Source organism: Ambystoma mexicanum, chromosome 7p, assembly GCF_040938575.1.
Source record: "Ambystoma mexicanum isolate Mex_15411 chromosome 7p, UKY_AmexF1_1, whole genome shotgun sequence".
Lineage (NCBI taxonomy): Eukaryota > Metazoa > Chordata > Amphibia > Caudata > Ambystomatidae > Ambystoma > Ambystoma mexicanum.
Window position 1 is genome coordinate 647,368,040 of NC_090939.1, and position 27,784 is coordinate 647,395,823.

General features: G+C 48.1%; 1 protein-coding gene across 1 annotated transcript in view; it reads left to right on the plus strand.

Moving 5' to 3' along the window:
• EIF5B (eukaryotic translation initiation factor 5B) overlaps positions 1–27,784 on the plus strand; it is a 1,211,079-nt gene that overhangs the window by 654,616 nt on the left and 528,679 nt on the right. Inside the window, exon 11 of the mRNA XM_069636688.1 lies at positions 7,706–7,813. Coding sequence (XP_069492789.1) covers positions 7,706–7,813 — 108 coding nt within the window. The remainder of the gene's footprint in view (positions 1–7,705; positions 7,814–27,784) is intronic.

Below are 27,784 nucleotides of genomic sequence, written 5' to 3' on the forward strand. Positions count from 1 at the left end.
AAATGTGGTTTGTGAGTGACTAGCCATCTTTTTACAATTATGACAATAAGATGGAGGCTCTGTGGAATTGTAACACTGAAGTACTTTAAATGTGCTAATTATGCATGATGGTATAGTTTTCTCTGGTGAGGTAGCCCGTGGATCGGGTTTGAGTGAGGGAGTAGTGTAGTGATCTCACACACTGTGGGCACCCTTAGCAAGCAGGGCACCAACTCTGGAGATCTTGACACTGCACGGCAGGCGAGTGACTGCCTCCTCTAATGCCCATTCCGCCCTTTGCTGAAGCATCATCTTAGACATTGTCATAAAAGATTAACTTTTTCAGTAAGTGTGCAGGCTGAGTAGCTAGATTTCTGTCTTGGAACAGTGTTATTGAAGCTTTGTGAGACCATGCAAGACTCTTGCTTTTTAGTACTTCACAGATGTTTATCGGAGCTAGGAACCAGTCCAAATGTAATTCAATAAGAAGCTATGACACTAACTCAACAAAGTTTCTGTACTGCTGACTGTAGAGGAGATGCTCACCCAGCCACTCTAGTGGAGTCTGCAGAGCAGATGGTTCCCCAGAAATAGGCTACTGTTCTTTAACATGCAGGTGAGAATAGGTGCTCACCCTGAGACAATTGCGACTGCAATCTACAGGTTAGATGCTCACTGAGATACTGAACAAGTGGGTGAAATACCATTGACTTTACTGCTGGTGTAATTCTTAATCACAGTATCAGTTTAGTAACATCCACCAGTTAGGAACAGTTGCTCAGGCTAGTATTTGACTAGGGTCAGAATTGCATATTGCAGTGAGGCAGTGACTACAATACCTCTTGTTTTGCACAGTCACATGTGAGCAGATATATTTTGCTCGAGATGTTGTCCATCTTGAGCAGCACGCAACATTTTACTTTGTCCTTCATAAAGACGCGGACTGCGAAAGAGCCTACTAATAGCTCTAGACAGTTTATGTGGAGCTGGAGTTCATGTTCTGACCATTTTCCCCCTGTCTCCATGTTCTCGCACCGGGCTCCCCACCCGGATCTGCTCGCATCCGATTCTACGATGATGTCTGGGGAGTCCCCAAAGATTGCTCGGTCATTCCAGGCTTCCATGTTGTGAAGCCACCAGTGCAATTCTGAGAGTGCTTCTTGATCTAGAGTTACTAACTGGTGATAACCGAGTCCTCCCTGTAGATGTCTTATTTTGAGGCTCTGTAGCGCTCGATAATGGAGCGGGCCTGGAAATATCGCCTGAATCGAGGCTTCTAGCAGACCTACTACTCTTGCGAGAGCTCGTAGGGAGATGGTTCTCCTCGCTATCACTATTCTGAGCTCTTCCTTTATCGTTTTCATTTTGTGCTGAGGGACCTCGAGGGTCGCTTTGATCGTATCTATATTGAAACCTAGGAATTCTATCTTTTGGACAGGTAACAGCTGGGATTTGTGTAAGTTCACCAAGAATCCTAGAGATGACAAGAGCGTGAAGATCCACTGCACGTTCTTGGAAAGAGTCATTTCGTCTGAACCTAGGACCAGTATGTCGTCCAGGTAAATAATCATGCGAATCCCCTTTCCCTTATGGCCGCTGCCACGGGCCTCATTAGTTTGGTAAAAGCCCAGGGTGCTGACGCCAGCCTGAATGGAAGACATGTGAAACACCATGTCTTGTCTTTCCACCGAAATCGTAGGTATCTCCGAAACTCCTGCGCTATCGGGATTGTAAAATAGGTGTCTTTTAGATCCAGCCGTGCCATTCTCCTGCTCGGAGATGATCTCGGAGTAGATGGATTCCCTCCATCTTGAAGTGATTGTACACGACCCATTCGTTCAGGTTTTTCAAATTTATCACCGGTTGTACTTTGTCACCTCTGTGTACAAGGAACATATTGATGAGGAACCCTGATCCTCCCTGAGCGTCTCTTGTTTTTGTCTACCAGTTTGAGCATTTCGTTGTGTAACAACGCTGCTTCCTCGCTTGAAACTCGAATGGGATAGGGTTCTGCGCTCTGGACTAGGTCCCCTACAAACTCTAGTCACAGCCCCGCCACTGCTTGCAGCACCCATGCATCACGCGATAGTGCCTGCCATGCGCTCAGAAACTGAAGGGTTCTCCCTCCTACTTTCAAGCTCACCTCCTGAGGCATTGGGTTGACAACAGGAACCTCTTCCCCTACGGCCCCTGGGGAAGCTGGATCTGGTCGGGAAGGTGGTGTCTTGTTGTTTCCCTTCCCAGTACTCAGCGCGCGGCCCTTGGGGTCTGCGGTGGTAGTTGAACCGACCGGACGTATGACCCCTGAAACATCCGGTCCCGGAAAAAACTTGACCGGGAAAGATCTTCTTGATTGAACTTTGGGCCCTCTCCAGAGCTGAATATGTACCCACAAACTGTGACATTTCTTTAGCAAATGCTTCGCCAAATAGTAGACCTTTGGCGCCTTCTCCTGCTTCTTAAGAGGCTACGTCGCTTAATTTGTTGTCAATCTTTAGAAGCACTCCTCTTCTTCTCTCAGAGGAAAGTGCGTCGTTCGCGTTGCCCATAAGGCAGACAGCTCCTTGAGCCCAGTTGGCTAGGGCGGAGGCGTCTACTGGCGTTCCAGTGTCTTTTGCCTTCTCCGTCAGGTCCATTACTTTTGCTAATGGACCCGCAATGTCGCAGAGCTTATCTTGGCATCCTCGCCAGGCGCAGTCTACACCCTTACGTATATCTCTCGCCGTCTTCGTCACAAAGGTGACCATCTTGGGGTCTAGCTTGGGTGTCTCTGCTAGTTTCCCTGGCAACTCTGGCCTTGGGCACTCTGAACGCATACATGATCTTACCTCTCTATCTAGAGGTTTCCGTATGTGTTGTGCTATATAGACGGTGGGCGACGGATCCCACTCCGAAGACTTCGGGTGTCTGATCGCCTTTGGGTCGAACATATCTGATGTGTAGTCTCCCTCTTGAGGATCAATTTCCTCCTCGGCGTGACAACCAGTGTCTACTTCTTCACCTCCTTCATCGTCGGCCATATAGCCCTCATCATTGTCCCCTGTATTGTCCACCCCTTCGGTAGGGGGTCTGTCCTGGCATTGTTTCTTTTCCAGGAAGGCTCTCTTTAGCCTAGCGGCAGGGTCGCTTTTTCCTTGGGGAGCAGTATCCTCCCTATCCTAATTGCTCGTGGGGGGGGGTCAAAGAGTGTTTACTCTTCCGAGCTGCTTTCCGCCCCTTAGGTTCAACCCCTTCCGTGGGGTGTCTGGCTGACAGCTCTTTCTCTGGGCTTTCTGCGTTCCTCTTCTTGGCAAGCTGCACTTGGTGTTCATGAATTATAGCCTCTAACATGTCCAGCCTTTGGGCAATAGGCTGTACACCCTGTGAGACTGCTTTTGACAAGGAATCTCCTAGTACCATCTTAAAACTTTGCGAGAGGTCTGTGTCCTGTTGGTAAGGACCCTCTTCCCATTCCTCCTCTGACCACTCTGGTGAGGTAGAAGGAGTAACACCGGGGCTTTTGCAGTGCGCCATTCTGGTGGTGGCCAGGCCAACTTCTAGGCTGTCAGCAAGGGGAAACAGTTCAGGCACTTATCTTCTCTCTCTTCTGACAGGCTTGTAGCTGCTGCTCACGTAATGTTTGTAATATAAATATCCCCTTTTTTGTCACTCGCTCCAGTTTAGAGTAAAATTGTCTTTCTTTTTATTTTTTCAAATGGTACTGAGATGTTCACTCGCTCTTTCCTCTTTTCTAAGGCAATGGAAATAAAGCGCGCACGAGCAGAAGAGCTCCCAGGGGATGATGGGGGAATTAGCTCCTCCAGCTCCCCTGGGTCCTGCCGTGTTTGCCGGCGCGGCTGCCGAACTACGAGGAGTGGGGCCGGTTGCCTGAAGCGGGCGCGTTCGCTCACGGCGCCGGCTCGGCCTCCTCCTCCACGCTGATTCAGGTTTTACTCACCTGATAAGGAGACTTCCCCGGGCTCGGTGCCCACACGGAATACGTGGCCCAACCCCGCACTCACACGTGCACTGGAAAAATGTGCCGAATTCACCCTTCTAAGGTAACGCCTACTTGCGCTGTCTACGTGCTAACCATGTTTTTACCAGCAATAAAACTCCCAGTCCCCACACATATCTGAGAAAATATGTGAGGTACTTATCTTCTGGCAGCAAAATAGAAAGAGGAAAAGACCTGTTGCTGGGGGTTCTTGTAGGCTAACCTGAGAGCTGATAGGTGCAGGAGAGGAAGTCAAGACCAATAAACTCCATAGGTTTTATGGGAGTTTTAGTTTAAGTGGACTAAAAGATGTAATATATTTTCTTGGAATTTTTAAACCTAAATTGGCGAATTTTCATGATGGAAAGAAAAAAAGCACGAATGTTATGTTTTAAAAGTTTAAGTTGAAAAGCTATTGGCAGTAATAAGACATTAAAGCATAATGCGAGCCTCCTGTCTTGTCATAGAATCACAGTATCAGTTTAGTAACAGCCACCAGTTAGGAACAATTGCTCAGGCTAGTATTTCACTCGGGTCAGAATTGCGTGTTACAATGAGGCAGTGACTACAATACCTCTTCTTTTTTGCACAGACACATGTGAGCAGATATGATTTGTGTCAGACATGGGTTTGGAGCGTTTTAACCGAGAAACAACAGTTATGCCTTTAGTATAGGTTTCTTTCAAATATACTGTAGGTGTTCAGTTATGTATTTTCTGCCTCATAGATAAGGAAGGCCATAGTCCGCCACCTCCATGAACATTTGACACATTAAATAATGCTTTAGTTTGTGTCTGGCATCAGCCTCATAGCCCAACACAGAGCAGCAGCTTTTTCACCTCTTCATCGGATTCCCGCAGTAGGAGAAACTTTAAAGGGTACACCAAAGGGCAAATATTCTCACAACGGAATGACAAAATACCAGGGGTTATGTACAGCAGAACTAGCATAACAAGTTTCAAGGCTCTCTTGGTAGCTAAAAGACATTAAATGATCTGCCTTTTCTGAGAGTCACTGCAATGTGAATGGAGCCTCAGACCAGCTCTGGAAACCGTTGTGGCTGCTAAGATGCCATGTGCACAGCATTTTCTGCTAATGGGGGCTGCAGAAGTTTGTTGTACTTTCAGATGCCTAAACCCCCAGAACAGATCCCCAGGGGCCGCTGAAGGGAAACAAGGCCTTCACTTGCCTTAAGAAAACGCTAATGTCATTAGTGTGGGACTGGAGCTACCTGCTGCAGCTTCCTACATTTTGAACACTGACTTGTGACTTATAGCACACTGCACCTTTAGTCCCTTCTCTGAAGCCCCCAGTCTCCCAGATCTATGTGGAGTTGCTTAGTTGTGCACAGCAGAATTCACTTGTTTCCAGATAAGCTTTAGTGCCACAGCGCCACCTACTTGATGAAAGAGAGAAGAACTCACTTTTCACTGCTGTTTACGTAAATGACACACAAGGAAAAATGAAATGTGTATGTACAGGATTTACTTCCGTAAAAAGGTCCATAACACACGTTATCGGAAGGTCTGGGGACACCCTTTCTTTTTTCTTGTTTTGAACCCTGTCCTGATTTTGTGGCTGGAAGTAAAGCCGCTTTCCTTATTTCCTTTGCCCATTTTGCTCATTATTATGGGGGAATTGACAAGTCTCTAAGACTCAGTACTGAGAGGCTGTCTCTCTTTTTGAATACTTGTATTGTTAAAATTGCACACATCACCTTACAGTGAAGTGCAGTTAGGATACTTTGTATCTTATACATGTTTTCTATTATGGTCTGTTGGTTACTTTGGCAACGTGTCTAAGACCAACTGGTGGCAGCTGTTATTTTTACCTTTTTTTGTGATCTTTTTCTCGTGCATTTTTGCATTTACCGCGAATGGCACACTAAAACGGCCGTGCCATGAGATTTCCACTTGTTCATTGGCCATATTTTTCTTTGACTTTGTTTCTGCCTTCTCAGGTCTGGAAATGCCATGTATGGAAACCCTGTTAACGGAGAAAGCTTCTGTTTCATGGTCAAGTGAGCTTTGTGTGAGCCAGAGGAGGGTGCTGGGACGTCTGGTCCCAGTCCACATCCTATGGCATCCGAAAGTCTGTTGCTGGACAATGTGGTAACCAGTGGTTGTCCATGATTGGACAACCCTGGGCTCTTTGAGTGTTGCATACCCTTACCATTGGTGGGCTTTAGCTTGCTCCCAGCCTGAATCTTGGATAAAAGGAGGGCTCCTGCAGCTTTTCATCAGAGTCAAGCCGTCTGTGAAGATCATCAGCCCGCTGATGACACTGAGGGCGAGCCCTGCAGCTCTCTAGCATCATCTCCAGTGATTGGCCCAGTAAAGTCCTGCTCCTCTGCCTGATCGCAAGAGACTCCTGTTGGTGCTTCGACCCTTGAAAAGGTGGGATCAGCTTGTCTCCTCCCCTGCTCGAAGATCCATGCCTTTCAGAACCTTCTGAAGTGTCCCAGGACCCCCTTAGCAGAACCTTGGAACTTTGTAGATCTTCATCTTGTGCACCAAGTTGCATTTCCTTAAAATTTCAGCTGTCTTATTCCAAGGGAAGCTATGCTGGGGATGCTTCTGTGTTTCCCGCTGCATGATCACTTTTTGCCGCCTGACAGTGGTACCTTAGGTGGAATAATCTTTCTTCAATCCCATGCTGTCTCCTGATTGAGTCGGCACCACAGAAGTTTTTCTTTGTTTTGAGTCTTCTGGAAGCTGACTGGAACAGTTTGCTGTGCAATGCTACCGACTCCAGACAAGGAAAGCAACCCCAGCACCAGCAACCTCTGGGCCGTCCTTACCAAGTGCCGAAGATTGTGTCCCCAACTGATTCCTGAAGACCTGCATCTGGAATAATCAGTCTCAGGAGGGTAATTTAACACATCCGCTCCTGCTCCCCTTTCCCACAGCCTCCATAGGGTAACATTAGGTGTGAAGCTCTTGGCCCCAACACACTCTGCCTTGGCCTCTGGTCGTCGAACCTGGGTTAAGGATCCTTTTCTAGGTCTTACTGGTGAATAGGACAGAGAGGGGTACTAGCCTGGATTTAGGTAAATACTTAATTAACTTTTTAAAACTTTAAAAAGCACCACCACATCCCACTGCATAATTTCTGAATATCTTAACTGAAGATGCTATTAATTGGAACTTGTGACTTTTGGACAGAAGGACCCATGCCATTTTAGGGTTTGGACTGAGAGTGAGAAGCTTTACTTTGCTTCTTCCAACCATTTTACTTATTTTCTTTGCATCGGACTATTCAACTGTATTACACTGGTAACTAATTCATATGCCACTCTATCCTCCTAATGGTGAATGTGTATACATATCTATATGGTTGTGAGTAATAATACCTGTGCTTTTTAAATGCTTGGTGTGCCACTAAAGGCCTCATAAATAATTGTATTTTGAAATACTTACTTTCTAATTTGAATTATTGGTGTTGCTCTGTGTGGACTCGTTGTAGCTCTAGACCATTCACACTTTTTCTGAGACCTGTCGTTGACTGGTCACCTACCTCATCTTGTTTGGGTTTTGGCCAATCTCTCAGTGGCCTCCCAAAATCTTCCTACCAAAGGCTGATTCTGGAAATCCATCTCAACATAGACGGGCATCAATTGGGCTGGGTTTCCTTTCTGTTTTTAGTCTTGATTTCAACATTTAAGACATTTTATGTTGCTTTCTTTACCTAATTTTGACCAAGAAACAATTGACAGTTCACTGAGCTCTTCTTTTTTCCTTCTCATTACAGAAACGACGACTTGAGAACATTAAAAATGTAAATACAGAGGTGCTAAGGGCTCCAGTTATTTGTGTGCTTGGACATGTAGATACAGGGAAGACCAAGATTCTAGATAAGGTAAGATGGGAATTATTTTTATTTATTTATACACTCCTTTTTAGTTTGTTGTGCACAGTATTAGCCATTCACCTTTTAGTTTCTTTGCAGTTTCAGTCCATCTCGCAATTTTTCAGAATCCCTACTCTAGGGAGTATCAACCCTAAACAAAACCTATGTTTTCCTCAGATTCTGCCACATTTACAACAGCATAACTGATCATATGCGCATTGGCTCCTAGTTATCTGTCCCATCAATCCTCCTAGCCAGGTGTGTTGTCTTTCCTTATGTATGGTTAGCCATATCAATATACTGAGCCCATGTCGGTTACCGATGTGTTTACAATGCTATGCTATATCTGGCTCACCACCTGAAATGTTATAAATGGGGGCCATCTGCCTGTAACAAGGTTACCACTGCTCTATGTACTTAACCAAGATGGAGCATCTTGCCCTGCCCTGCCATTCTAAATATTATGTTGTGCATATTAACATTCAGGTTACCCCTTAACATCCCTTTTCAACTGCATTTCATCTTTGGCCTTCCCTTCCGGCCATAGCTGCTTTGACTTTCATTGTATAAATGATGCTTTCCTCCTTTACCAACAAGTTGTTGGCAAACCTTATGCCACACATCCTTGGTTCTTTGTTGTGCCATCACCATTTGTCTGTAAGTGTCTTCCTTTTGTTGCATAGTGACATGTCTGGCCCAGAGTCTGTGAAAAACGTCCCTCCTTTTTTGCATCCATTGCATCACAATCCTCCTTTTGACCAGCAAAAGCGCTAAGTTGCTGAATCTAGTATTTGTATTGTCTAATCCACTGACTCCTTTAACAAGTGCCTTGCCTAAATCCAAATCTGTTTATTGCCAGCATATCGGATCTATCTGCATCAATCCTTTCACCATCCTTTCCCCTCACTCTCTGGCCGGCTTCCCTTGGCCGCCCTCCTACCCTCACCTGCGAGGCTAAGAACCTTCGGGTCATCTTTGACTCCACCCTTTCCTTCTCCGCCCACATCTGAGGTCTCTACCGCTGCCTTTCCTCTCCTTCCCCCAGAAGCTCATGGTATCCCAATCTCTGGTTCTCTCTAGGTTGGACTATTGTAACAGCCTCTTTCTAAATCTACCTCCCTCTACTCTCCGCCCTCTGCAACTCATTCAGAACAGGACTGCGAGACTTGTCCTTGGCCTCAAGCCCTGGGATCGTATCTCTCCAGCTCTGAAATCTCTCCATTGGCTCCCAGTGGATGCAAGGATTAAATTCAAAACCCTCTGCATTGTCCACAAGGCTTTCTGGGACCTGGGTCCAAAATACCTTCAGCTATCCCTCCTCAAATACCTCCCCTCTCGAGCTCTTTGCTCCTCTATCTCTAACTCCCTCCGGGTCAGTCGTTTTTCAAATAAACGAGCTGGGGGTAGATCTGTCTTTGGCTGGGACCTCCCTCTGGAACAGCCTCCCTGCCACTCTGTCCTCAATTGGACAGAGGATTCTGTCCTCAATTGGCTCTCCTCTTATCTTTCTAAGCGCACCTTTTCTGTCTCCTGCGGTGGCTCCACCTCTCCCACATATCCTCTCAACCATGGAGTCCCCCAAGGTTCTGTCCTTGGCCCCTTTCTTTTCTCACTCTACACTTCTTTCTTAGCTCCCATCATCTCCTCATTTGGTATCTCACATCATTTCTATGCTGATACCCAGCTTTTCCTCTCCTTCTCGTCCTTCTCCCCTGACATTCACGAATAACTCTCTTCTTGAATTTCTGCTATTAAATCCTGGATGTCCTCTCACTTCCTTACTCTTAACGCTGAAAAAACTGACCTCCTTTTCTTCCCTGCCAACACTCTTCCTCCTCCCTTCCCTCCCCCTTTCATTCTCTTTCCCCCCTCCCAACTCTCCTTCTCTCCCCATGCCCGTAAGCTTGGTCTTCTTATTGACAGTCACCTCTCCCTATCTCACCACATTTCTATCACTTCCCAGTCTTGTCGCTTTCACCTTTACAACATTCGTATAATTCGACCCCTCCTAACATTTCATGCTGCTAAACTCTTAATCACCTCCCTCATCTTCTCCAGACTTTTCTACTGTTCCTCCCATTTCTTCGGACTCCCCTCCTCTCATCTCTCTCCACTGAAATCTATCTACCATTCCGCCATCTGCTCCCTCTTCCTTCTCTCACCTTTTGACTCCATCGCCCCTTCTCTCACCTCCCTAGGCTTGCTTTCTTTTCACTCCCGTCTTAAATTCAAGTTCCTATGTCTTGTCTTCAAATCCCTCCATGGTCTCCCCTGCACCCTCTACCTTTCCTCCCTTCTTACTCTCTACTTCCCTTCTCGTTCTCTTCGCTCTGCTGATCTTTTCCTACTCTCTCCTCCGGCTCCCTGCGCCCCTCCCGCTACTGCTCTTTCAAACTCCTTGCTCCGTTCCACTGGGACTGCCTACCCCTACCCATCTGCTTTTCTCCCTCCTACCCTTCCTTTCGCTCTTCTCTGAAATCTTATCTTTTCCATCCCCCCAACACCTCTCACTTCCTCTCATACTTCTCCCTCCGCCCATGCCTCACCTCCTACTCCTCTACCTCTATACCTTCTCCTTCCCCTCTACTCCCCTTTTATCCTACCTCCTGCTCTTATTCAGTCTTATTCTTCCTTCTCTTCTTCCTCACACCCTCTCGCCTCCCTTCTTACTTCTGCTAACATCTCCGCTCATCCCTCCCATTCCCTTGTATTCCTTTGTCCCTCTCCACTACCTCCTCACCAATAATGTACATTGTTCCTTATACTGTTTTAGAGTTGCAATTCATTTACCATTTTATTTTTGTTGTATTTCTTCTTGTTCTTATGTAAAGCACTTTGGATTAAAGTGCTATATAAATTCAATAAAATACAAACACAAAATAATATAAAACTTGAGGAGAACCATCTCCGGTTCCGGAAGCACCTCAAGACCCTCTCCCCAGCTGATCTGTTCTCTCTTGGCACCGTGCACCTGGCCACCCTCTGTTCTCAGGGTCCAGGTACCTGCTTACCCTGCCACTCACCCGCACTGTCTCTGGGCCACCCCTTTCACTGGGGGTCTGTATCTGGACCATACAGCCCCCCATTTCTTCTTCTTCCTGCACTTTTCAGACCTACCCTGTCTGCTACCTTAAGCCTAGCACTTGCAAATTGCTGGCTGCACACTAGCACTGTTTGTTGCCTTTACTATTTATTTATTATTATTAATCTGTTTCTCCTCTGCTTCACACTTTCCACTCCTCCCCCCTTCCATGCACTTTTCCCCTCCCCCTCTCCCATGCACTTGCGCGTTCTCAATGTCACTGGGCCTAGTAAGATAGCTGTTTTGTTCTCCCCTGTCCCCGTCCCTTGCTGCGCTCTGAAACACTTGTGTACGAGCGCAATAGAAATAAAATATCAATATCTATATCAATGCCCAGAATGTCCAAATCTCCCTACACTGCCATGCCAAATACACAAAAGATGCCTCTGTATTGTTACACATAGGGCATTGTGTATCATACCGCAGATGCACAATTTAGCATTTAGGGTTATGCTCTACACAAGAATCATCTCGGTCTTCCTCTGATTCTCAGACCTCATATCGGTCTCCCACTGTGCTTTGATTTTTAGGATTTCCTTGCTCTTGCAGGAGCATGTTACAGCAGTTGGTTGTCAACTTACAAGCCCCACCTACCCACCTGCATGTTTTCTTGTATGTACTGCATGCCCAGTGGTCCATTGAGGAATCCTGGCTACCATTCCATATAGTTGGTCTGCTCTGGCTGTAGTATAGTATATTGGTTAAAATCAGGCATCAGTTTATCGGCTGTGTATCTACATGTTAACTGTCCATGACCATCCCTCACTGTAGGACACTGTCAGAAGCTGTTGGGGAGGTTTTTTTCAAAGCCCTCTGATGAGGAGGGGGTGTGAAGAGGTCTTCACTATGGGGGGAAAAAACTGGGTGTCTGGGCCAACACTCTCAATTGGTAACTTGCCAAAGCAGTCTGGCTTCAGTCTTAGTAGGTGATGCGCTGCTACCAAAGTAAAATGAATCTCAGACACACAAATCATAAAATACACCGCACACAACGTACTGTAACATATTTATATTTTTGAGGCTTGTGGAATCTGCTTAGATCACATGCTGTGCATAGGCCGACATCTAGTGGAAGCTGCAGAGTATTACAGTTGTTGTTTTCGAAATTCGAAATAGGACGTTGACAGGGCGTGCCAGTAATACTATCCCTAGTGTGACGTCCACTGTACCATGGTCCTTCACGCATCAAGGTCCCTCAGATTGTTTTTTTCCGCCATCGTAGACAGACGCAAAATTGCAGAGTTCTGATTTTGCAATAACACCATTGATTAATCAAATTAGAGTTGGTTTACTCTTCCTATCCTTTATATCTTTCGTTCACCGATTATCGATAACCTTTCCGACAGTGGTGAAGAAAACGCCCGTCTAAGAAGACTCCCATCAACGTTTCCTTTCCGCCATGGAGGGTCGCTTAGGGCTTCGGCCCACACAGGGAGAGAGAGGGGAGGACATTGAAGAATGTATTTACCACTTTCCATACATTATCTTCGCCTAGCTGCCATTTCATTTAATTATGGATGGAACCCCTTTCAAGTTCTGCCCAAGTTGCAACAAAATATTCCCCTGGGTCGACAAGCACCTGGTGTGCAACCTTTGCCTCTCACAGGGATCACATTGAGGGGAACTGTCGAGCCTGTAAGCTCTTGTTCGGCAGAAACCTGTGCAGTTCCCTTAGGGACCACTGCAAAAGATTTAAGACTACAGGTGTTTGGCAGTAATCCCACTTGGTAGCCGTCTGTACCACACAGATTCACTGGTAGCTGTGGCTGAGCAGTCAGACTTCCCTCAAGAAGAGTTAGGCAGTATACAGAGCATACAAAATAGGTACAGAAATACAGTAGCACAAGCAAACACTGACCAGAGCTTGGGTGTAAAAGTATATAATTATTTATTTAACACACACTTCTAAAACACACTAGCACTAAATTGGTAAGATACGTTCAAAACACAATCACTATTATCATATGTACATCCCTGATTACTTGTTGGACAAGTCTTAGTTAACACCACTTATTTCCAGACAGAGGTGAGCGCTTAATGTTCGATGGCACTCCAACAAGTTAAATAAAAAGGGGAGGGAAAAGCAGAATTATCGAAGCCTACACACTAAACACTTTTTAAAGAACCACAGCAAGTTAGGAAGGCAGTCTACTGGTGAGCAAGGAAGTTTAGGTGCCAGGCCCACTTTCAAGGGAGCCAGGCGGAAGATGCCCAAGATCAGACAGTTACACTGAGTCTTCAAAGTTTGTGGAGGTAGTTCAAAAAAGGTTTAGTTCGGTTCAGGAAAGTTAGCTAAGGTGTCCCAGGCTAACCCAGGTTCGAGAGACAAGGATTTAATACACCCCGTTCAAACGGTTGCAAGGGAAGCCAGGCGGAACACGGTACCTTAAATGGAGAGGATCCTCCAGCGGGGGCAGTTGTTCCTGGCAGCGGGTGCAAGTGGCAGCGTCGTCCAGAGGAGGAGATCTCGTCATGGAGGAAGGATGAAGGTCGTTGCACTGCCAGGGAAGAAACCAGCCGCAGAGTTCTCCGGTACGAAGGTACTACCCTTTCGGTTCGCGGTAGTGGTGAAAACGTGGTATCCAGGTTGCCGGGGTGCTTGGCATAGGCAAGGCGGCCACGAGATGCTCCAGGAAGGCGAAAAGAAGGTAGACTGGTTATCCCCACCAGTCGAAGGAAGAAGACTCCAGTCGAAGGAAGAAGACTCTCCCGGCTGGAGATCTCCTCTGTCGTTGGGAAAAGTGGTGAGACGGTTCAGCAGGGCTCCAACGGTGGTGTCGTCGTTGCAGGCCGGCTCAGCTTCTCCCTCCTCGGATTCTTAGGTCCTGTGGCGACTTCTGAAGTTCCAGTCCCCAAAGCCCTGCTTTTATGCAGCACACCCCCATTCACTCAGCCTAGCTGTCAATCAAACATGCTAAGTGGTGAGCTGGCTGGCTCACCACTTAGGGCCAATCACACAAAAGTGCGACTTGAGTTACCAAGTTAACTCAGTCCAGGGTGCCTAAACCCCCTCCCACACCCCCTGTGGTACCCAGACAGAGTGGCACCACTTTTGGAGGCTTCTGTGGAGAAGCCCGCCAAAAAGTGGTACAAAGGGCTCGACTTGGGTTGGAGTCACAGAAGAGAACACAAACGGCATTTTAGAATTGAGTTCTGGAAAAAAATACCAACCGGCGAATTAATATTAAATAAATAAACCGGCGGTATGTTCGAGGCTATAAGAATTAAATAATTAAAGTTGGTAGCCTCGAACAATGGGAAAATCCCATAGAGATATATTTGCGATCGAATATAAAAAGTAGTATCCACTGCCACCAGCCAAAACTCGATCAGGGGGGACGGAGACGTGCCCCCTCGAACAACAGAACCCGGGGCAATCGAATTGCCCCAACCAGTACGTCCACAATATGATGGTTTGTACTGGTTTCTGTTCATAATTTGGGACTAGCAAAGCCAATAGTGACTTTACATGCCCTGGGAGACAGTAGTCAGTGCCAGGGTATGGAGTCAATGTTGGGGGGTCGCTACGACACCCCTGGGTTACGCACGGAGGGTGCTGTGTAACCCACATCAAAAAAACACATGAGACCCTATAGAGTAAAAGACCCCATAGCCCATAAAACACATGGCAAGTTAAAGGAGCGCCTCAAATCATGTCTAAGAGTGGGAGCAAAAGAATCTCACGCTTAGCAGGAGAGAAAAAAATAAACCCCAAAAAATCCAGCAAAGCTGCTGGGGGACTCACTAGGTTTGGGAAATTAGCCTTACAGAGAATTCTCCCTAACAGCTCTTTAAACCTAAGACGTTAAAGGACCATTTAACTAAGCGCTGGGCCCACCCCGCCATGCAGGTCAAGGCTAGCATTGACGTGGAGGGACCTATAGCAATAGCAGCAACGCTGCATTATCGGATGGCAAATGCGACATGCCGTTTTCCCAAGCGCAAGCCCCCAACCACAACAGACAGGCCAGCGGCCCTGTTACGGGGACGACCCCTGGCAGCGTCGGCACTCACACTGCCCTAACCACTAAACACACAGCCAAGGGCTGTGACTCAACGCGTTCGTCGGCCAAGAGCCCAAACACGTCGTCTAGGGAGAGGTCCACAGAATCCCTGTCCTCTGGGCACTCATAGTCCCGATCGCTGCATGACAGGCCCCGGCTGTCAAAAGACAGCACAGACATTGTGCCTAAATCCGTTCCCAAACGTCGCATGTCGGCAGACGAGACGTCGGTCACTTCACAGCCGAAGTTCGACATGCTTTGTCGAAGACGGCTAAAAGCTCAAAACAGTCGGGATTAGCCCACCTGGTTAAAAACACATCCCGAAGAACCTATTAAAAGGGAGGGAGTCCAAAAAGCACTCTTCTAAGACACCTCATAGGGACAGGTCCCATTTAACACCCAGGGAGAGGGATTCCCATCCACACAAGGGAAAGGATTCACTTCCACAGGAAGAGGAATCCTTGTCAGCAGCTCTAAAGAAGCAGGCACAGCCATCACCTCAAGTCCCAGTCACACCTTAAGGTCAGGCTTTTCCACTAGGCCTTATGTCCATTCCAAGCCCGGCCCAATGGACATGTGAGGACATTGATAGTCATGAGAAGGATGACCTTTATGGCAAATTATTTTGAAAAGAACCCAAATTCTTTCCAAAACTTTCAAATCGCCCCTCCCACTACGGCTGCCTCTGGTTCTCAAACGCCTGCAGATGCCCCTACTTCTCATCCCCCTCCTAAAAGGTCTCGTCCTGATACCCTAGCTATCCCACCCCAGTAGCCTTCATTAATCTGTATGACCCAGATACCGACAATGAAGACACCTATGCAGCTCAAGAGAACAGGACTATGGAGAGGACGATGAGGAGGAAGATATGTATAACATAGCCTCTCCTGTCACCCTAGACCCACCCACCCCCAGTAGCAGATTTGCCAATAGACAACCAGCCACTACAAAACGACATGCTCATAATGGCAGCTGTGCATTTTCAGATAAAAACACAGGAAACTCAACAGGACGAGGAATTTATTGAAGACATTTTAGGGGATAAAAAAGCTGTCAAGCAGTTCACTCCCATCCTGCAATCTATCCAGCGCAGGATCCAGCCCTCTCTGGAGACACCTAACCAGACGCGGGGAGTTAATCCACGCATCGAGAAGCTCTTCCACCCTGCTCCCACAGATCCTCTCAATATCAGGGACCGCTCAAAGAAGAATCTTGTAGATACAACAATAAGGGAGCAGGGACATCATTAGCCTCTTCGGAGGCACCACCGGACAAAGAAAGTAAGAAACTATGTACTATGGGGCGGAAAGTAGCCTCTTCGGCTGCCTTTCAGGTGAGAATCGCAAAAAATACCACACTTCTGACAAGTTATAACTGCCATAAATGGGAAGAGGTCTCCGCATTATTGTCTTCAGCTCCTGAACCCCTTTCGACACAATTGGCCGCGTTAGCGGCAGAAGGCAGAGCAGTTTCTAGCTCCATTCTGAAAAGTAATTTAGACGCCGCTGACAATGCGGGCATAATTATTGTAGAAGGAACAAATATTAACCGACTTGTGTGGCTACGCCAGTCCGGCTTCAAGCAAGAGACTCAAGCTACGCTTCTTAATATGTCTATTGAGCCCAACGTCCTCTTCGGAAAGGCCGTTGAAGATGCCCTAAAATCTACTGAAGAGGAATACGACATCTTAAATCTGTTGGGCCAGCTTACAATAAACCCACAGGGCAAAGAGATGGTAATAATAATTTTCGTCGCTTTCGCTGACTAAATTCAGAGGGGTTCAAGCTACAATCAAAATCATGGATCGTCCTGGGGTAACAACCAAGTCCAGGCCTCACAGGGTCACCAAAAAGGACCGCGCAGATCTTGCGGCCGGGGGAGGTCTTCCACTTCTAGAGGTGGAGCCACACCTCCAAAACAGTGACTACCTGCTTCAGGTTCCCTCCCATGCCTCTCCAGTAGGAGGGCGCATTTCAAACTTCACCCAAGCATAGGAGGAAATCACCTCAGACAAATGGGTGCTATCCACCGCGGCAGGCGGTTATTGTGTGGAACTAATCCAACAACCCCGGAACCATCCCCTGCATCAAGACTCACTCGAAGGAAGAACGCATCCTCCTCTAGGAAATCACAACACTGGTCCAAAAGGATGCCATTGAAGTTGTCCCGGCCAACCAGGTAAACGGGGGTATTTATTCAATTTACTTCCTTGTGCCAAAGAAAGATCTAACATTGCACCCAGTATTAGATTTGCGCCCTGCAAACAGGTATGTCAAGCCACAAAAGTTCTGCATGACTACGCTACAAGAGGTTATCCCTCTACTAAAAAGGGGGATTACATAGAAACACTGGATATGAAAGATGCCTATTTTCGTATTTCAATGTTCCCAGCGCACAGAAGATTCTTGCGTTTCAAGATAGTGAACCAGCACTACCAATTCAAGGTGCTGCCCTTCGCAATAGCATAAGAGAGTAATAGAAAGTGGTGAACAAGATGCACAAGGAACCGATGACGCTTATCCTAGTTGCTCTTATGTGGGCAAGACAACCATGGTATGCACATCTGTGCAAACTGGCGATGTGCGATCCCATCAAACTCCCGTGCCAGTACAACCTACTCACCCAGCACGAGGGACTAAGAGTGCACCCGCAGCCGCACTCAATGAACTTGGCAGCATGGCTCCTGAGGTCATAGAGTTCGGACATCTCAACCTGCCACAGGGATGCATGGATATATTGAAAGAATCAAGAAACCCAAACACTAGGCACTGTTACTTTGACAAATGGAGAAAATTCGTAATTTGGTGCCAGGCTAAATAAATCAACCCCATAGAATGTACTCCATCCCACATTCTAACTTGTATGCTCCATTTGCTAGACGCAGGGTTAGTATTTAACTCGTCAGCCTACACGACCTCTCATAAGAAGGTCTCAGGGTGGAATGTACCAGTCATCAAAGCATTCATGGAAGGAGTAAAGAGACTCCACCCTCCAATTTCTAACCCTACGCCAAGTTGGGACCTCGATGTGGTACTCGCTAAACTCATGGGACCACCTTTCGAGCCTGTGCACAAGTCTAGTCTCAAACACCTGACTTATAAAATTGCTTTCTTAGTGGCTATCACTTCCATAAGAAGGGTTAGTGAAATCCAAGTGCAGGATCGAAGGGTGACGTCACCGGATGTTATAAATAGGCCGCACGGCGCCCGTAGCCTCTGTTCCGTTTTTTCCGCAAACGTGTTGCTTCGTGAAACTCGGCGCGCATAGTGTGTTCATTGATTTATTTATTTATAGAGTGCCTTACACCAAGGCGCTGATTTATAGAGCGCCTTACACCAAGGCGCTGTCGGTACGATGTCTTTTTCTTCGACCCCTCCGACTCTGCGGTTTTACTTCAAGACCTGCCGGGACTGCAAGCCGAAAATGTCGATCACCGACCCGCATTGCATTTGTTTGTTGTGCTTGGGTGAGAATCACAGCACTGCCAACTTCCCAGGCCTTGCGGAAGGGGAAGCTCCGGGTAGGTAGGGGCTCCAAGCCCAGTAAGTCCTGTAAATCCAAGTCGAAATACAAAGGGGTTTCCACCGACAACTCGAGGGGTGACTCTCTGTGTCGGGAGGAGGTCCGGGGTTCTCGGTTCCGGAGTGGATCCCGCCATTCTTCCTCGTTGCCGCATTCGTGGTGGCCTTCCCCGCCATCCTCGGGAGGATGGAGCCGCAATGAAAGTGGCATGCCCGACGAAGTCCTCGACACCGGAGGAATGGGCTGCCTTTAAGGAGCAAATGTTAGCGATATTTCAATCGCAGGGCACGGGTCCGGTCATGCCTTCTTCTGAAGCCGGCCAGGATCAGTCTTGTACCATGGCTCGTACGCCTTCGGGCTCGGGTCTGCGACGCGACTCGCATCGGGAACCTTCAAGGTCCCGTTCGGACAAGGTTTCGGCGTGTCACAAGAGACGTGCTTCTAGGTCTCGGTCCTCATCCCAGAGATACCGCTGCAACCTACTAAGGGCTCGAAGCCGGCGGCGACAAGGTCGGCAACATGTCCATCCGACTCGGACGTCGATGCTTTGCGATCGTATCAGCCCACGGCGCTGTCGGCACCAGTGTCGACGCCGAAGCCTTCAGCACTCACGAGGTTGTCTTCGCTCTCAGCATCGAAGCCTTTGGCGCCCTTGACGCCTTTGGGGATTTTTGCCCGAAATTTGCCGTTCGAGTAAACCGATGTGGTGGATCCTCCTAGGAAGGATACAGTGAAGTCTGTGAGGCCAGTATTGGACTCCAGGCGCTCTTCTGTCCCCAGGCCAGAGTTTCAACTCCCTCTGGATGACATTTATGAAGAGGAAGAAAGGTCTGATTTTGAGGACCGTGGTGAACTTGATGTGGCTCCAATTTTTTCTGGAGACAGTCAATTGGAGGAGTTGAGGCAAACCCTTTGATACCAGTGGGTTGGACACTTCTCCGGAAGTGTAATTTGGTAGGCCGGATCCTGGGTCTCATGCAGAGTCTTCATACAGGAGGCTCATGGCTAGGGTCTGAGAGTATCTTGGCTGGTCCAGTCCTCCTGAAGACTTTGTGCAGGATGATCTAACGGACATCTTAGATCAAGGTCGTCCTCTGATCCGGTGTTGCCATTTCATCTCACCTTACAGAAAAGGGTGGCAGCAGCTTAGCAGTCACCGGAATCTCTTCCAGCTGTTAATAAATCTTTGACTAAAAAGTACCACCCTTCTGTTACCGACCCCAGCTACTTATCCACTCACCCCACTTGGGGGGAGTTGGGTGATTCAGGCGGCCACGGCCACTTCTAGGCAGGCGGCGTACCCTACCATCCCTCCGGATAGGGACGACAATCGCTTCGATGGTTGGGCTTGCAAGTTATTTTCTGCAGGGAGCCTGGCATTGAAATCCGCCTACTCCACTTGTACCTTAGCGAGGTTCTCACACACTCTGTCGAACTGCTTCTTTAGCGGCTGAGCATATTCCCGAGGGAGAAGAAAGGGATGGCTTCCTGACTCTTGTGCAAGACGGCAAGGATGCTAGGTGTGAATCCCTTCAGTCGGGTTTGGATACGGCAGACAGTGTTAGCCGGTCCATGGCTGTGAGCACCATTCTACGCAGATTTGTGTGGTTTCGGAAGTCTGGTTTTGCTCCGGATGTGCAAAGCAGTCTTCTGAACATGCCCTTTGATGCCGCACATTTGTTTGGCAACAAGGCTGACGAGAGCCTTGAGAGGTTGCAGACCTCAAAAGCTGTGGCAAAATCTTTAAGCGCAGCTGTCCATCAACCTCCGACTTTTCAGCAGTGGATTGGAGGTTCTTTTAGTTACTAATCCTCCTTTGGTAGATCTGGAGGGGCTGCCAGTGAAAGGGGCCAGCAAAAAAGTATCCATGGTGGTCTGGGATATAGAAGTGGAAAAGCCTCTCAGGCAGCTGCCTCTTTACTTTCAGGAACTGCTGCAGCCGCTTCCAAACAGTCATGAGGCCATCTCCCATGGTTTGCCGGTTGGGGGCAGACTGGCTCAGCATCTCGAAGAGTGGCGAGCCATTACTTCAGATGAGTGGGTTCTGGATACCATAGCCCACGGCTGCTGCCTTTCCTTCCTACAGCGGCCTCACGACTATCCACTGGGGAAACTCTCTTTGAAGCTTCCAGATCTGCTTCTTGCACAGGAAACCATAACCCTGCTGGAGAAGGGCGCTATAGAATTAGTGCCTGTAGCGGAGAGGAACAAGGGATGGTATTCCCCTTATTTTTTCATCCCAAAGGAAGACTCCGGATTGAGACCCATCCTGGACTTGCGTTGGTTGAACAAACTTCTCAGGAAGGACAAGTTCAAGTTGGTTACTCTTTCTCAAGTCCTCCAGGCCCTTCAAATTCAGGATTGGCTGGTGTCTCTGGACCTACAGGATGCTTACTTTCATGTGCCAATTCATCCCAAGCACAGAGTTACCCGGGTTTTGCGGCTGCAGACTCGCACATTCAATTTCGGGTCCTGACGTTCCGATTGACCTCCGCCCGAGGGTCTTCACCAAGCTAATGGTGGTGGTGGCAGCGTACCTCAGGAGAGGGGATATTCACGTCTACCCCTACATGGATGACTGGCTGGTCCAGGCGCACTCTCCCAACCAAGCATTGGATCACCTTGGTCTCACCTGCCGCTCCCTCCACAGGCTGGGCCTCTCCCTCAATTTCAAGAAGTCACATGTGACACCTTCCCAACAGCTCCAATACATTGGTGCTGTGTTAGACCCGTCCTTGGGGAAGTGCTCGCCTCCCAAGGTGAGTGCTCTACACATTGTGCAGATGGTGGACAAGTTTCAACATGCCCAGAGTCTCCCGGGTTTCGAATTCTTAAGGTTGATTGGCCTCATGGCATCCTGCATTTTTCTGGTGCCAGAGGCGCAGCTGAGAATGAGATCCCTGCAATGGGTTCTCTAGATGCAGTGGCCGCAGTTCGCAAGCAAGATGTCGGATCCTGTTCAAATTCCACTCTCGGTCTCCCAGGGTCTTCTGTGGTGGGCCAACAAAGGGAATCTGATGAAGGGGGAGCCGTTTTGGCAACCATGGCAGGAGGTGACTGTAGTGACGGATGCTTCCCTCACAGGAGGGGGTGCTCATACCAAGAACTTGACTGCCAGCAGTCGTTGGTCTCTGGAGTCCAAACTCCACATCAATCTGTTAGAGCTGAGGGCCATCAGGCTAGCCCTGAAGGCTTTCCTGCCATCTGTGTGGGGGAAATGTGTCCTGATCATGACGGACAACACAGTGGGCATGCATTACCTCAACAAAAAAGGGGGGTGTAGGGTCACTCCTGTTGTGCAGAGGCAAAGCAGCTCTGGTTCTGGGCCATCCAGTTCATCTGGCCGGAGATGAAAATGCGGCAGCATATGCTTTGAGCAGGCAGAGCCCGATCTCTCACGAGGTGGGAGTTGGCTCAAGAAATCCTGCAGGAGATCTTCGCCCTTTGGGGAACCCCACAAGTGGATCTCTTCTCCACCAGTGTCAACCAGAAGTACGAGAGGTTCTGCTCAAGGGAATTTCCTCCGAGAGGAGCCTTAGGAGATGTGTTTGCAATGGATTGGTCATTCCCGCTGCTGTAGGAGTTTCCTCCAGTCCCCGTCATTTCTCAAGTGTTGCAGAGGTTATGGAGGTTCGGTTCCCACATCAACCCCATTGCTCTGGATTGGGCCAGGAGCGCGTGGTACCCAGACCTTCTAGAAATGTCCATCTGCCCTCGATGCCATCTTCCCTACCGAGAGGATCTGCTATTGCGTGTGCCAGAGGGTAGTAGAGATCAAGGTCAAGACTCTCAACCTTCATGCTTGGTATCTGAAAGGTTGAGGTATAAGGATTGGGACCTCCCGGATGACGTGATGGAGGTGTTGCTTTCGGCCAGGTGCCTGCAACAAAATCCCTGTACCGTTGGCGTTAAGTTCTGTGACTGGTGCAGAGGGCACAATGTTGATCATTTTCAGTGCTCCATTCCCTGGTTTTAAAGGACTGACTAATGTGTTCCCGCCGTCCCCATTCCAGGTGCCGGTTTGGGATTTAAATTTGGTTTTGAAATTTCTCATGGGTGCTCTGTTTGAACATTTGCACTCTTGTCCTTTGAGATTGTCCTTCAAGACTGTGTTCTTGGTTGCAGTTACTTCCGCTCGCAGTGTGTGTGAATTGTAGGCACTTTCCTCTAAGCCACCCTTTACTGTGTGTCACAAGGTCCGGGTTATACTGCGGGTACGTCCTTCCTTTCTGCCTAAGGTCATATCTGAATTTCATTTGAGTCGGAAGGTGGTTCTTCCATCTTTCTACCCGCCTCCTCATTCTGGCAAGGAAGAGGAGCGACTCCATCCGTTGGATCCTAGGAGAGCTCTGAGCTTTTACATTTCTAGGATGTCCAGGGTCAGAGTGGACGATCAACTCTTTGTAGGATATGCTGGACACCGATTGGGCCAAGCTGTTACCAAACCGACCTTGTCCAGGTGGATTATCCTCACCATTATGGAGTGTTACCGATTGGCGGGTTAGGACCCTCCTCAAGGGTTGCAAGTTCATTCCACTAGGGGCGTAGCTACTTCCACAGCCCTCCAGCGGGGGGTTCCTATTAGGAATATCTGGGATGCAGCCACATGGGCTTCAATCCACACCTTTGTTAAACATTGCTCTCTGCATACAATCCATGGTCAGGATACGGCCTTTGGAAAGGCGGTTCTTTATTCTGCAATCTGATTGGGTACTCAATTCTTTTCCCTCCTCCATTTACTGGCACTGCTTTGGGAGTCTGTCAAAGATGTGGAATACGTCGGAGGACACAATCCATTCGAAGAACAATTTACTTACCAACTGGTAACTTTCTTTCGATTGGATGTTCCTCCAACGTATTCCACATCACCCTCCCAGCCTGCCCCTATGGAGAATTTCCTATGCGATTGCAGCTTACGCTTCCGCAAAGCTATGTGCAATCAAGCAGGCGTGAGACTGGTGGCACACGTTCAGAGGGAAAAAACTTAAACTGAGGCTACGGGTGCCGTGCATCCTATTTATAACATCCAGCGACGTCGCCCTCGACGGAGGCCTTTGAGGGACATCGACCCGACGTCATCGACGCAGGACGCCCTCTGCTGAAAAAGTTTCCGAAGTGCACAGCTGTGGACATTACATGTCAAAGATGTGGAATACATTGGAGGAACATCCAGCCGAAAGAACGTTACCAGTTGGTAAGTAACTTCTTTTTTTTGAATTTCTCTATAATGTCTCTTCTGAAAACAGTCTTTAAGAGATGTGTGGACTGTGACTTGAAGATGTTGGGCACAGATCCGCACAGACTGTCTCTGGTGCCTCGGCAAGGAGCATGAAGTCTTTGAGTGCGCCTTCTGCTAGTTGATGACCAGCAAGGCCTTGAGAGAAGGTCGAACCTTGCCCTAGGTCGCTCGGTTTCAAAGTCTCTATCCTCCACTCCTTCGTAGAGAAAATCTTCTGAAGGCTGGAGCTCTACCCGAGACCAGTCTCCAGAAAAGCCCAAGAAACGCTCCAAGCATGCCAAGTGGTCAAGCTCTAGGAGTGATTCCAGTCACTTTCCGTCACAAAAGAAATCGAAGAAACTCCGACATCGTTCCTTGTCTTTCGACTCCTCACCCGACAAGCGTTGGGTACGTGTTCCTGTTAAAACCACCTCAGCGGCCGAATAGGAAGAGTTCAGTCAAAAAATGATGGATTTATTTTCGAAGGGGGCTCCTCCTGGTCCCTCGAAAGAGCCGAAGGATAGTGATACCACTGTGTCTTTTTTTCAAGACCGGCAGGGAATCCTCAAAGGCTTTGACCCGTGCCCCCCAATAACCTGAATCTGAAGACCTCAGGGATGTCATCTCTAGTAGCATCTACCATGTCGACCACAGAGACATCAAAGCCTTTACATCGAAGGGGCCTTCAACGTCTACCTCGGATACAACTTTGAGTTTTAAACCACAGTCAAATCCTTTAGATCCATCTTTGGGAAAGATGATTACAATGTTATACCCTTTGTGGATGAACGTTTTGTAATCCCTATTCCAGAAGAATTGATCTCTGATCAATCTTGTCTACAGGACCTAGCTACTTCCCTGAAGGAAGCCAGTGGCCTAGATACTTCCACTTAAGTGGAATTTGACACGCGTGAAGTAAACGCTCACCTAAATGCGGCATACATGTCCAATATGAACAAGGTGACATTTGCAAAGGACTTAACTCGGAATTACCTTGTAGCCACCCTAGATAAAGGCCCTCCTAAGGAGCCTGTGCTGCCTTTCCTCACAGCTCAATAAAAATACATGTTAATTGTCAAAAACCTGGCAACACTCCTGCTGTGAACAAGGAGTTGGTGAAAAAGTACAGACCCTCCTCTATTGACCCTGACTTTCTTTCCAGACACCCTACTCCAGCGAGCTTGGTGGTGCAGGCGGCTGCTTCCACCTCAAGGGCTGCAGTTTATCCGACCATCCTACAAGATGGGATGATCAGAAATACGATGTACTAGCAAAAAGGGTATTTTCTGTGGGAAGCCTGGCACTGAAAGCCAATAATGCATCTTACGCTTTGGTGAAATACACATATACTCCATGGAATGTAATTTCCCCAGTAGCAGAAAACATGCCTGAGTGGTAATTGATGGAAGGTTTTAATCTCATCAATGATGGCAAAGAGACTTCATGCCAGTCACTCCAGTCAGAGTTTGATTCATCAGACTGCATCGGCTCGTTTATGGGCTTGAATGTTGTAATCTGAATATTTGCATGGTTATGCAAGTCTGGATTCCCCACCCGCATACCCCCATACCTCCCCACGTCCAATCAAGGCTTTTTAGACAAGCCCTTTGATGGGCCCAAACATTTTGGGCACAAGGCTGATGACCGCTTAGAAAAGCTTAAAGCTTCTAAGGCTGCTGCAAAATCCTTAAGGGCAGACATTTGTCAGCCACACCACCACCTGCAGGCTCGGAAAGGGTGTTCTTTTTCGCTACTCCTCATCTTTTGGGCAAAGAGGAAGCAGTCTGCCTACCCAATTAGGACAAAGAGGTTCTCGGGTTCCCCCGGAGGGTGTGGAGGAAAAACTGCTCAGGCAGCCACATCCTCGCTGCCCTCTGCCACAGCCCAAATCCTCTCTGAGCACTTTGCTCACAGAACCCTGCTCGGAGCCAAGTTGACCCAGTATTTGCAAGAATGTCATTTGTTAGACTGGATTTCTAATCTCTGGGCTGGTGGACAGAGTTTAAGAGGCCAACCTAGTTACAGTGAAGAGGGACAACTCTGAGCTCAAGGTAACATGGAGAGTGATCAAAGCGAAGTATCGGGAGCGAGCGAGTGTGGTAAGGGGTCAACAATGAGTCCAACACGGTGTGCAATCAATGATTACACTTGGGCAGGTAAGTACAAAAAAACTCTTTGTGGCCAAGGAACACATTATGAAAAATGACTAACAGGTAGTAATATCACACAATACTAGATAGCAAAATACATATATACTATCACAGTAAGTTAGTGTGAAACACCCAGTTCATACACCCCACACTCCAATACCTGAAAGGGAAGGTAAGTAAATAGTTATTACACCAACAGTCCACAGTACTATTAGCCCTAACTTGCAATGTCCTTCCCTAAATTGTATGGGACCTTGTGCCAAAAAGTTCACAAAGTTTCCAATAGTTTTAGGGAGTGGGATAAAGTTAGGAGAAGGGTCCTGTGGATGGGAGCAAGGATCAAAGATTCTGAAGCGGACGTATTCTAGTGAGTAAGACTTGCTTTCAGAGGGATTTCAGCAACAGGTTTTGCCAAGCCAAACAATGGTGAACTTTTTAAAAATTTAGCAAACTTTCAAAGGGTGGAAATAGGGGGACAGGTAAGTATTGCTACAACTTAGTACCTGTACTACTTTTTTTTCCAGACATGGCAGGTTGTTGGAGGGTCTGCTGAGTTTGCCACTGTTTCTTCCCGTCAAAGAAGCCGAGGAGCTGCGGTTGGCAGAAGTTCCGGAAGGGTACTGGAGCTTGGTGCAACCGCTTCTCGATGGACAAAGCAGCAGCAGCAGGACTCATCAGGACGGTCAACCAGATGCTAGAATTCCGGTTTCAAGGATGGTCACCTTTGCACAGCAACAGCAGGGGGCACAAATGTGGTTGGAGTTGGTCCTCTATCTCGGGCCGCGTCGATGCTAGGACACAGAAATATTGCAGGAAGAACTCTTGCAGGGCTAGCTTAAGACCCCTCGAGTTTCGGGCTAAAACGCGGAACAACGTTGCTTCTTTCACAGTAGCCCAATTCGGAGCTGGCCAGTCCACTGGATGGTCCAGGAACACTTCTGAGGGCTCCAACTTGCTAGGTTACCAGAAGACGACAGTGGTTGTTCCCACCACTGCTAGAGAATGATGCACCAATGAAGGTCTTCTAAGATCGCCTGCCAGCCAGTGCTCCACTGGAACTGCAGCAAAAGTTGGTCACCAAGCCTTCTCCGGATTGGTCCACGTTGTCCCTCTTTCTATTTGCAATCGCCATGAAGCTTGAGGTCCACCTGAGAACTCTGCACAGGTACTGTGGACTTGCGTTGGGAGCGATCATAGAACTGATATCTGTGAGAAACCTGGCAGTGTTTCACTTGCTTGTCCCCGGGGGGGGAAGAGGGGGGGGAAGAGGGGGGGGGGGCCAGGTGGCCAGGACACGGCCATCGCTATTGGATCGAGATCCTGGGGGGTGGACTAGTGCGGGTGGATCACCTGGATGGGGAGTCCTCAGGGAGTGGAATTGGCACACTGATGGGTGAGACGTGGTATCCCCTTTCTTATAACACCTTTTCCCCCTTCCTACCATGTAGGATAATGAGAAACACTACCCCTGCTCCCTTTTCCGACAAAAGCACTTTCTTAGAACGTAACAGACAACGGACTAACACCAGAGCCGTTTACCTGACATGTCCCAATGCAAGAGTTTGGCAGAGTCGGGCAATTAATAACACACACTTGACGGCCCTTTCTCTTCTCTTCAGAGATAAAAGATGGAGCACGAGTGCACACTACGAGCAAGGCAAACCGCACAACAAGGCAGCTATTCCAGGACGGCAATTCAAGAGGAGACGAAAAGCGGCGCAAATAGAAGGAACAAGGAGAGAAGTGCCCTTGCCCTTTTCGACCCAGACCCGCAAAGCCTCCCCGAGACTGTGAACAATACCAAACGTGTGCTGTAGCAGATGTCAATGGTGCATGGAGCCCTCCTACACTGATAACAAAGGCAGGGAGAGCCGCCCGTTACCATGGTACCGTCCTGTCTCCAGAAACAAAAGCTAAGCGCTTCATCACAGCCAGTGAGTCGGAGGGAGAACCAATAAGAAATCGAACTGCGTTGAGCGAACGTTGCAAATGGCACAATAAGGG